Raw genomic sequence first — 10785 nt, 5'->3', positions numbered from 1 at the left:
AAACATGATCGGTTTTTTTAAACATGTCACACATTTGGGGGGGTATTTGTTTTTCATTCTTTTACGGATTTTGTGACTAAAATAATCCACTATTCCCTTAACCAGCCTGACCAACTTGTTTTGGTTTTCCACGTGTGCGTGTGAAGTCTTTTTGAAGTACCGCTTGAAACAATCGTCACATTTCTACATGCTGCAGAGGAAAATGTTTCTTTTTTTTCTTTTTGTCTTATGTATTTATTAATGTGTTCGTTTATTTATCAATCAAATATCAATTTGATTTCCCATTGTTTGTTCCTCATGGTTGAGGCTCCCATTTCCCACACTCTTCTGGTGCACTGAATATACCGGCTGACCAATCAGTGCGAGATTACCAAAAAGGGGTTGTGTCTCGGGAGGACACGCCCGTAATCACAAGCAATACAAAAAGAGCTCAAGAGAGTTAGCGAATAAAAAATACGGGCAATATTAATTGTTTGCATGTATTGTTGCTTAAAGGTGAGTTTTGTCGTAGTGGGATGTTTGTGTGTCGCCAGTGTAAGTTTAATTCGTGCTGAATGTTCGTTTACCTGCCGTCGTTTAGGCTATAGCGAGCTAAAATAGTTTAGCTATGTCCTGTTCGCACTTGGAAGTTAAAACTTGTGTGGGTTAAAAACTTTTGATTGTAGCTCAGTCAAAGTTTGTGTTTATATACGCTGTCATTGTAAATTTTGGACCTCATACGATCGAGTGACGTGTTGTGCTACACATTAAGTCACGTGCTTTCATTTTTCCGGAATTACTTCCGGTTTCATTTTGGTTTGCCATAAAAAAACAGGAATTGATGAGTGATGATCAAATTGTGTGTGTGTCTGTTTGCGTGTGTCTGCGTGTATGTATGTATGTGTGTGTGTGTGTGTGTGTGTGACATCACTCAAGTGTGGAATAATTGTTTCTGATATTTTGGCTAGGGTCGCCTAACAAATGGTGGCAAATGTGTCATTCCACAGCTTGTCTGATGAATTCATGCTAATGTGAAGAAGAAAATCATCATGGCTGCCGCGCTGGATGAGGAGCAGCCGGAGAAGTAAAACCACCGCCCACCACCCCTCCAAACATCCTTCGATAAACGGGACCCCAGCATACAATTCCTTAGAGGCTCAAAAAGTTTTTGTTTTTCCCCTATAAATGAGTGTCACTTATCCGCAGATTTGAATTCTTTGCAGGATGTGATGACAGAAATCACACATTTTTACAGAGCAAGGGGGTGGTGCATTTTCCCTGGTCTCCCGTTTTTCAAAAGCTAAATAAACCCATTTAGCGTTTTTTTTTTTTATAGTAAAAAAAATCTAAATAAATCCTGCCACATTTTACTGTTTCATAAAAACAATTACACCTCAATACAAAATTATACTTGACAGAAAATAGTTTTTAAAAACTTGAGAAAGAACTCCCCCTCCTTAAAAAAACCTCTTTAGGGTCCTTGCATTATTCCCATAATAGCTTTTATTGATAAATGGCATTTTCTGTCATGTTTGTAAAGGTCACTGTACTTTGTGAAGAAAATCGCAAATTCAATCAAAATTGCAATATCTACCAGAAAAATCCCAAGACAATTTCTTCTTAAAATCATTTAGTCTTGTGCAATACCATATGAATAATATGGAATTTACAATTGCCTCCTCATCTTTTTGATCTTTTATGAGCTGTTCCCCAAATTACCTTTGACCTGTGGCATTGTGTGTGTGTGTCAGACACTGCTGGGTGTGTTTCGCCTCAGAGAGCGACGACCACAGCGCGCAGTGGCTGAGTCCGTGCCGGTGCAAAGGCTGCACCAAATGGATCCACCAGTCGTGTCTTCAGCGCTGGCTGGACGAGAAGCAGAGAGGACGCGACTCCGACGGGGATGGCGGCGGCGTGGGCGTCAGCTGCCCTCAATGCGGCACGCGATACCACATTGTCTTTCCTAAGATGGGTATGACAGATTCTCTTTCGGCACAGTGGCCAGCCGGCAAACAGAGGCTGCCACTCTTGATGAATTCTTTCGCCGCTCACAAAGCGTGTGTGTTTTGCTAAATATTAACGTTGTTGATTGATGTTGCTCTTTTGTGGCGTCAGGTCCGCTGGTGTACTTCCTGCAGCAGGTGGACCGCGCGCTGTCTCGGGCCAGTCCGCTGGCCGCCTTTGGGATGCTGGTGGGCACGGCGTACTGGTCCGCCGTCACCTACGGCGCCGTGGCCGTCATGCAGGTGAGCAGCAAGCGTCTGTGTGCGTTTGTGTGTGTGTTGTAACAGTGTACGTTGCGGGGATCAGGTGGCCGGACACAAGAAGGGCCTAAACATGATGGAGCGTGCCGACCCACTTTTCTTGCTGATGGGTCTTCCCGCAATCCCTGTCGTTCTGGTTCTGGGAAAGATGGTCCGCTGGGAAGACTTCCTGCTGCGCCTGTGGCTCAGATATTCCGACCAGCGGCAACACGGTCCGTGCACATGCACGCGCAAGCATGCATGGGTTGCGTTCTCATTGCTGTGTTGACGTTTTGCGGCGGCAGCTGTGAGCGGCTACTTGCCCCCCCTGCCGGCGGCGCTGGCGGGAGACCGCATGTCTGTGTTGCGGACGCTGTGCGGAGCTCTGGTCCTCCCGTGGATCTCCAGCCTGCTGGGACGTCTCCTCTTCCGACGGGTCGCCTCCAACCTGCAGCAGACCCTCCTGGTGAGCCCGCTTCATTGCTTGCTTACTGATCAGCAGAGCTGGGCATTTGGCGACCACATCACACGCCAGAGTGCCGGACTAAAATCCAACTCCGGCCTTGATTAATCGAGCCCTTTTTTTAAATTTGCCACGCCCCAAAAATAGGTGTCCGGCAGGGCCGGACTGTTCCACTCCCGGCATGGACTGTCCTGCTCCGCTGATCAATGACATGACAAAATAAAATACAGCCTAGTCACTTGAAAAACAAATTATCACATGTATTCATGCATTGATTGCGACATGATGGTTTACGTAGTCAAACTTGGCTGTGAATTTGTGAATTCCTCCGTCCACAGGGGGGCGCCACCTTCGTGCTGCTGAAGGGCTCGCTGAAGGTGTATGTCAAACATCAGAAGCACGTCATGCAGACCAAGCGAAACATCCTCGACTACCCGGACACCCGCGACACAGCCACCAGTCCATGACGAGACGGCTGGCTGAAAGGAGAAAAGTCCTCCCAGGCGCTGCTCGCTTGCAGCAGCAGCAGCAACTCGCTTGCTCGCTCGCTGCTCATCACAAATCACTTCCCGTAAAAGATCACAAAAACACAATCGCACAAAACTTTTATTGATTTATTTTTTTTAAATATATAAACAAACACGTTTTGATTGTCAGGAAAGACACAAAAACGTAAGCACACCCAAATAAAACAAAAAAAAACATTTTGGTTGTTGTGGTGGCGGTGGTTGTTTTTACAAAAAATGTGCTTGTGCTTCGAAGGAATGCACATTTCTCCAAAGTTTTGAGTTGAATTTGTTTAATAAAACTCTTGTGATGCAACAAAGTACATCGCCTCGGTTGCACTGATACTTTAGTGTGTGTGTGTATACGTGTTGCACTGATACTTTAGTGTGTGTGTGTATATGTGTGTGCGCACATGTTAACGTCTTAAAAACAAGTAAAAAAAAAAGTTTGTCTGAGCGGTCGTGCAGTTTCACGTGGTCGTGTAGTTTTCCCACACGGACTCATTTTATTGCGCCGACTTAGTCTGCATCCTCTGGCTCGTCTGGGCGGAACTTTCGCTTCGTGGGGCAGTTTTCCACACGGACGCTTTATTGCACCCGCTCAGTCAGCTTCTTCGTCTGAGTCGATTTCGCGTTGTCACCTTTTTTGTCATCGTCTCCGCCGTCGTCTTTTGGGGCTTTTGGTGCTGTATTTGTCGGCTTCGATGGCGGGAGGAGGTGGAAGCTGTTTGTTTAGCGGCTTCCGGCTTTTGGGACTTTACTGCAACCACGTGCCGCACGTGCTCCGCTACCATCGCAAACATCGGGAGTTCTACCTGGTGACGTCAGTCGGCAAATGTTTGCACACGTACAACGTAAGAACAAAACGTTTTGCTGTGACCCGTGATCAAATTAAGACTGTGTTCTTCTGAGTTCTTCCTTCTTGCCTTCCTTTCTTTCTTCCTCCTATCCTCCCTCCCTTCTCTCCTTGGTCCTCTCGCCTCCTTCCTTTTTGGCTTCATTCTTAGCCTCCCTCGTTAACTTTTTTCCTTTCATTTATCAATTCTTCCTCCCGTCCTTGGACGTTCTCTGTACAACTTCCAAAGGTTCTGAAAATGTCCTAATGACCTCGTTGGTACTCGTCATTTAATTTTTTTTCTTTAATTGCTCCAGGTCAATCGTTTGGGCATCGTGGCCATCAGTGAGTATTGTTCCAGTCTTTGTTTTGGTTGACCGCAAAGTGAAGCGTGCCCCGATTGGCTGACGACGTGTGATGCGGTTGCCCAGGTAACAGCCTCCAGGATGACATCACGTGTGTGGCGGCAGACAGGATGTTGACGTTTGCCGCCGCAGGTTCGCTAGTGCACGCCTTCGCCAAGAACAAAGAGGTCAGATCATGACGTGGGCGGGGCCTCGAGTGTGTGGTGGACGGCGTCTGGAATGTTCTTTGTGCGCAGGTGGTTGTGTGTTATCGTGGACACAAACGGGAAGTTCGCCTGCTGCTTACTTTCGGTGACCAGCTGATTTCGACCGATGGCGGCGGTGTCGTCATCGTCTGGGATGTTCAAAGCGGTGGTAAGAGCAGATCTTATGTGTCTGCAGGCATGTTTGTTTGTATTTCAGTTGGTTTATGTGGGTTTGATTAGTATGACGCGTTGTTGGCTCCTTTCGGCAGACATTTACTTGCAGTTGCACTTTGACCCCGCCACCTTTGAAGTGTCAGCCATGATGCACCCCAGCACGTACCTCAACAAAGTCCTGCTGGGAAGTTCCCAGGGTCCATTGCAGCTTTGGAACCTCAAGACCAGGTTAGCACTTTAGTGTAGTATCAAGTAATAACTAGGGTTGGTAAACATAAAAAACATTTAAATATCTGCAGCGGTTGCCCCACAAAATAATTTTTCCCATCAGATTTTCTTTTAGTTTCCTCGACACTCATTCAACATGTTCCAAAAATTTTCTCATTCCTTATTTTTAGTTGCACTTTTTCCACCCCATTCTTTCCAAATGAGAAACTGAACACAAATGTTCTACATTTTGCCCATTCAATATTCTTGCAATTATTTAATTATTATTATTTCATATAAAAAAAAAAAAAGTAACCTAAAACAATGTCTTGACGCAAATTCATCGATAAAACGGATGCATGTCCCACCCTTAGGATCATCACACTTAACTTTTTTTTTTTTGTGTGTGTTTGTGTTGCGCTTGTATCATGTGGCGTCCAGCAAATTGTTGCACACGTTTGCCGGCTGGTCGGCAGGAGTCACCGCGCTGCAGCAGGTGAGTGTGTGAGACATTTGTGGATGTGCCGAAGACATTTGCATGGGGGGGGGGGTATTTATTTATTTTTTGCACGGGTGCATGATATTGCTGTTCGTGTGTTTGCGTTTGTGAACTGGACAGAGCCCAGCAGTGGATGTGGTGGGCGTTGGCACGGCTACGGGTCGCATCATCATTCACAACATCCGATTGGACGAGACGCTGATGGCCTTCACGCAGGACTGGGGACCAATCACGTCGCTGGCTTTCCGGACAGGTGAGTGTGCGTTCGTAGCGGTGTACAAGGGGCCTATACGTGTTTGTGTGTATGTGTAGGTGTGTTTGTCGTTTGTGATGTGACCTAACACCGAGCCACGCCCGCCCCCTCAGACGGCCCGCCTACACTGGCTGCGGGAAGCCCTCAAGGTCACGTGACCTTGTGGGACCTGGAGCGGCAGCAGCTAGCGGCTCAGCTAAGACACGCCCACAAGACGGCGGTGAACATCAGCTTCCTGCACGGCGAGCCGCTTCTCATCACCACCGCCGCCGACAACGCAATCAAGGTTGGCGCCGCTGCCGTTAATTCCAGCGGGACCAGTGACTACCTCAAGACTTTTTTTCTTAGTTTTTTTTTTTTTTTTTCAGGTCTGGATCCTTGACCAGGAAGGGGGAGGAGCCAGGTTGCTGAGAAATCGCCAGGGTCACAGTGGCCCGCCCACCACAATTTGTCACTATGGTGACGACGGCAAAAACATCCTCAGCGCAGGTTCGTGACAACTAAGGCGGAAGCAACTTCCATTTCCATGCCGATTGTCAAAAGAAAATGTCCCCCTCTACAGGTCAAGACGGGACACTGCAGTCTTTTTCGACCGTCCATGAGCGATTCAACAAGAACCTTGGACATGGTCTGACTCCGCCTAGCCACACCACCTTATTTGTTCTTCAACTGTGTGTGTGTGTCTACATGAGAAATGTTTGCATGCGTGTTCAAAGTACGTGCATTGCCGTGTGTGTGTTTGCTTGTATTTTTGGTTGTGCATTTTGTTTTGTTTATATGCGAGATTTGTTTGTTGCGTGAGATATTTGTCTGAATGTTTGTTTATGCTGTTGCACGTGCGTTTAGGCTCCATCAATAAAAAGAAAGAGAAGAAGAAGAAGAACACTTTGTCATACGAGCAGATGCGGCTGCCCGCGATCACCGCCTTCTCCTGCGGTTAGTGCTCAGACACACACATGCACACGCGTTGGCTCAAGAGTCAATATGGCCGACGTGATGTCCACTTTCATGGTCTTTCCGGACAGCTGTAGCCCGCCAGTCGGACTGGGACGGCATCGTGGCGTGTCACCGTGGTCGCCTGGCATCCACTACCTGGAATTACCAGCGCTGCACCATGGGCGCGCACCACCTCAGACCACCCAGGGCCGACAGAGATGCCGTCGCCACGGTAATCACGGCCGTCCCGGCGCTCACCTTCACGTGGCGCACTGCTGCCCTTTGCACACTTACGCCCTCTTCGTGTCTTATGCCAGGCCGTTGACATCACCGCCTGTGGAAACTTTGTGAATGTGGGGTCTTCAAGCGGCCGCGTCGACGTTTACAACTTACAGTCTGGTCTCCATCGTGGTTGCTATGGAGACGAGCAGAAAGGTGAACCGCCACTCCTCTGCCGTCGGTGCTCCCACTCCCCCGTCTTCCATCGACTCCACATTTTTTTCCCTCCCAAAGCTCACTGCGGCACAGTGCGAGGCGTGGCCACCGATGCGCTCAATCAGCTGACCCTCACCGCCGCGTCCGATTGTCTGCTCAAATTCTGGCGCTTCAAGACCCGCAAACAGGAAGATTTAATAAAGCTGAATGCGGCGCCTGCTAGAATGAAGCTACACAGGGACAGGTAGCTAGATTATTACTACTAGCGTGGCGCTAGATGTCACGTCTCATGTATGAAGCGCGCACTCTTGATGCAAAGACAAAAACAAAAAATGACACTCACAAATGTGTCGTGCGTTTTTCCCGTCAGCGGCATGCTGGCAGTGGCTCTGGATGACTTCACGCTCCTGATTGTTGACGTGGAAACCAAGCGAGTGGTCCGCAAGTTTGCAGGTCACCACGGCAACATCAATGACATGGTGAGTGAGTCGCTATCAAAAACCAGAGCTGGGCACTCCCTTCTTCTCCACAAACACACAGCACAGTTGGTAGTGACGCTTCCGTTCACAAACGCTGTCTAGCCATGATTGCTTGGTGAAGCGCATGCACATTTTTAGAATGTGTTTGGGAGAATATCGTCAAATTATCGCAATGTATTTTGTCAGCCCATATTGCCCACCCGTCGCATCACTTCCTAGTTTTTCCAAATCTCAACGTTGAAACACTTCTCCAATTCACATTCATTTGTCCTTTGCTTTTCGTCCCCTGTCAGACTTTCAGCCCAGACGGTCGCTGGTTGATCACCATCGGGATGGACTGCACTATTCGCACGTGGGACCTCCCTTCTGGAAGGTGAGACGCCAAGTTCTCACCTTGTTTCAAACCAAAATGCGCATTAAAAAAAAAAATCTGCTTGCCTGCTCAGCCTGGTGGACTGCTTCCTGGTTTCCATGGCGCCAGTGGGCGTGTCCATGTCCCCTACCGGAGACTTCCTGGCGACATCGCATGTGGACAGCCTGGGCGTTTGCTTGTGGTCAGCAGACGCACTTTGACATTTCAGTTTACACAAAATGACAGCAGCCAATCACAGAGTGGCTTTCCTCCTCAGGACCAATAAAAGCCTGTGCGGGCCTGTGGGGCTCCGCCCACTCCCGGCCGACTATCAGCCGGAAGTTGAGACTCTCCCCGGGGTAGGGGTGCTGGAGTCCGAGCAGGAAGTGATGTCAGAGGACGAGGCGGGGCCTGATGAGTCATACAGCTCGGTGGAGCAGTTGGGGGCGGAGCTTGTGACGCTGTCGCAGTTACCAGAGTCGAGATGGAAACATCTGCTGTGCCTGGACACCATCAAGGTACACGAGTCATCATGTGACACATGTTGTCATGGCGGCCAGCGCACGTTTGAGTGAAACACCTGATGGTCACATGAGTCACATCGCATGATTGCCATTCGACTTCCAAAAGGAGGTCACATGAGAGGGCATGTGGTTGTCACATGACAACACAGCCATTATCTCGCATGACATCAAGACATGCTCAAATGAGACATTACACATGATGATCACGTGTCAGTACATGCTCACATGTGGCACATGTCACAACTCCCAAGTGATCACGTGATATTGCACATGCAACATGATTGACACATGACACACAATTGGCCCATGCCCGCATGAAAAACGTCTCACATGATGTTCATGTGGCATGCATGACACGCATAACACAGGATGGCCAGATGGTAACGTGATGGTTGTGACCCGAGGAGCATATGGTTACATGACATGACAGCATGTTAGTTGTGTGTCATATGACACATTGAACACGCGTCATTAACATATTGGCCATAGGGCATGAGGACACACGTAACATGACATGACTAACGTGACATGGAACAATGTTGGCGCATGTCAAATCATGGCCATGAGTCAGGCTCGTGACACAACACGTGATTGCAATGTCACACGACAGTCACATGACACAAGGTGGTGACATGACTCGGGTAACGTGGTTTTCTTCAATGAATGTAAGATCTCCTTTTGGTTAGTTTTCATGTTTTTTTTTTTGTTTTTTTTTTCTCGCCCAGAGGAGGAATAAAGCGGGGACAGCGGCTGTGTCCAGCACATCGGCGCCCTTCTTCCTGCCCACCGTGCCAGGCCTGACGCCGCGCTTCGCCCAACCGCAGCAAGAAACACAAGTTAGCGTTCATCGCACTATTTGGACTTTTCCAATCAACGTTTCATCATAGTCATAATCATCGTTTGTGCGTGTCAGTCAAAGGTGTTGAGCGGCACTCTGCCATCTCAGAAGTCAAAGTTCTGTTGTGCTCTGGAGGCGGGATTTGACGCGGGCTCGTGTGAGTGCATTGACGCAGAACAAAACTATATTTGTTTAATTGTTTTGATACCATTGTTGTTGTTGTTTGTGTCCATTCAGTCACCGTTCCTGTGGAGCTGTTAAAGGGTTTTGGTCCGTCTGCTGTATCCGTCGAGCTTGCAGGTCTGTCACCTGAAGGGGGTGGAGCCAGCACTCTCCTTTTGGCCTTCATTCACATGATTGACAGCATGCTGGCTGGTGGGCGCGACTTTGATCTGGCGCACGCCTACCTGTCGCTCTTTCTCAAGGTAACATCATGACTGGGAATGTAATAGTTTTTTAGTTCCATAAAAATCTTTGTGTAGCAGTTAGGGACTCAGAAATGAGTAAATGATCCCAAATGCTGACACTGCGTTCAAAATGATTCAGTCATTTCCTGCTCCCCAATCACTGTATGTATTGATTATTATGCATTGGCCTATGTAGTCGACTCTCGGGTGGAAACAATTAATTGAATCGTACCTCATCGTGAGACTTTTCTAGAGCATGTGAAGGGAATACCCACCCAGCCAATCAGTTTTCTATCCTGTTTACAGCTTCACCTTCGCTCGCTGGCTCAGGATGCTGTCGCCATGGCAGCGTTGGACCGCCTCTCCTCTCGGCTGGAGGCAGGGTGGGCGGAGCTCCGGGCATCCTTCCATCAATCGCTTTGTTTGTTAACGTACGCCAAGAGCGCACTTTTGTGAGCGCACACTCAGGCTTTGTACATGTCCATGTGCTGCTTTGTTTGCAATTCTTGTTTTTTTTTGTTTTTTTTTCGTAAAGCCCGCTTCATGCTAATGTTGAATTTTCAACATGAATATTGTCAAGAAATAAAAGGTTTTATGTGCAGGCAAACTATGATTGATGTGACGAGTCGTTAATCGGTAGATGGCGTGTTTGTTTTGGGTGAAGAAAGAGAAGCATCACTTTTAATTTGTTTTATTTTTAATTCAAAGGAAAACTGAGATTAACAATGATTTTAAGCAACCTGTGCTTGCGTAGTGTGTCGACGTCAGCTGCTCACCTCCTGCTTTGATTGTATTCTTTTTCGCTCATCACTGCTTTCTTTTTTTTCTCCCTGGACTTCTCATGAATACTTTTTTATATCGGCTGTATTACCTTTTTTAATACATTTATTCTGCCTGCTAATTAACACAAGACTGCTTTTAGCAACTAGGTTAGAAGCAAGATACCTCCCCCGGCTCATTACAAGACTACCACAAACTCCTTCAGATGATAGCAGGATTTGGTCTTGCTTAATGAAACTCATAACAAAAAAAACTGTCGCCCCCACCGTTTCCTCTCTGGTGAGTGGTGGTGTCCCTATTCTACAATAGCGCTGCTGTAGTTCAA

The 10785-nt window shown here is 47.8% G+C and overlaps 2 protein-coding genes across 2 annotated transcripts; both read left to right on the top strand.

The window, feature by feature from the left end:
- The first annotated feature begins 359 nt into the window (after nt 1-359).
- LOC148319224 (E3 ubiquitin-protein ligase MARCHF5-like) lies at nt 360-3514 on the top strand. The gene is made up of 7 exons (XM_088280863.1): nt 360-495; nt 987-1063; nt 1731-1951; nt 2095-2225; nt 2290-2455; nt 2528-2688; nt 3024-3514. Exons 2-7 carry the CDS (start codon nt 1029-1031, stop codon nt 3150-3152), a joined length of 843 nt encoding a protein of 280 aa, XP_088136989.1. The 5' UTR covers nt 360-495; nt 987-1028; the 3' UTR covers nt 3153-3514.
- A 194-nt stretch (nt 3515-3708) lies between these two features.
- Nucleotides 3709-10685, top strand: wdr36 (WD repeat domain 36). Its single transcript, XM_088280861.1, has 22 exons — nt 3709-4045; nt 4344-4371; nt 4458-4558; nt 4628-4745; nt 4846-4978; nt 5399-5453; nt 5577-5709; nt 5823-5995; nt 6078-6198; nt 6272-6337; nt 6556-6645; nt 6735-6877; nt 6963-7080; nt 7159-7324; nt 7451-7559; nt 7853-7932; nt 8006-8113; nt 8189-8429; nt 9161-9271; nt 9349-9430; nt 9511-9698; nt 9987-10685. Exons 1-22 carry the CDS (start codon nt 3896-3898, stop codon nt 10134-10136), a joined length of 2664 nt encoding a protein of 887 aa, XP_088136987.1. The 5' UTR covers nt 3709-3895; the 3' UTR covers nt 10137-10685.
- Nucleotides 10686-10785: the final 100 nt, after the last annotated feature.

Source organism: Idiotropiscis lumnitzeri, chromosome 18 (genome assembly GCF_059441095.1).
Source record: "Idiotropiscis lumnitzeri isolate Australia: NSW breed Sydney's pygmy pipehorse chromosome 18, RoL_Ilum_1.0, whole genome shotgun sequence".
Classification (NCBI taxonomy): Eukaryota; Metazoa; Chordata; class Actinopteri; order Syngnathiformes; family Syngnathidae; genus Idiotropiscis; species Idiotropiscis lumnitzeri.
This window is presented reverse-complemented; position numbering and strand designations above follow the sequence as displayed.

Coding starts and splice junctions, on each gene's coding strand:
- LOC148319224 (XM_088280863.1), top strand. CDS start 1,029: ATGGCTGCCGCGCTGGATGAGGAGCAGCCGGAGAA. Junction 2,456..2,527: donor TTCCGACCAGCGGCAACACG/GTCCGTGCACAT, acceptor TTGCGGCGGCAG/CTGTGAGCGGCTACTTGCCC. Junction 2,689..3,023: donor ACCTGCAGCAGACCCTCCTG/GTGAGCCCGCTT, acceptor CTCCGTCCACAG/GGGGGCGCCACCTTCGTGCT.
- wdr36 (XM_088280861.1), top strand. CDS start 3,896: ATGGCGGGAGGAGGTGGAAGCTGTTTGTTTAGCGGCTTCCGGCTTTTG. Junction 4,746..4,845: donor CTGGGATGTTCAAAGCGGTG/GTAAGAGCAGAT, acceptor TCCTTTCGGCAG/ACATTTACTTGCAGTTGCAC. Junction 5,710..5,822: donor GTCGCTGGCTTTCCGGACAG/GTGAGTGTGCGT, acceptor CCGCCCCCTCAG/ACGGCCCGCCTACACTGGCT.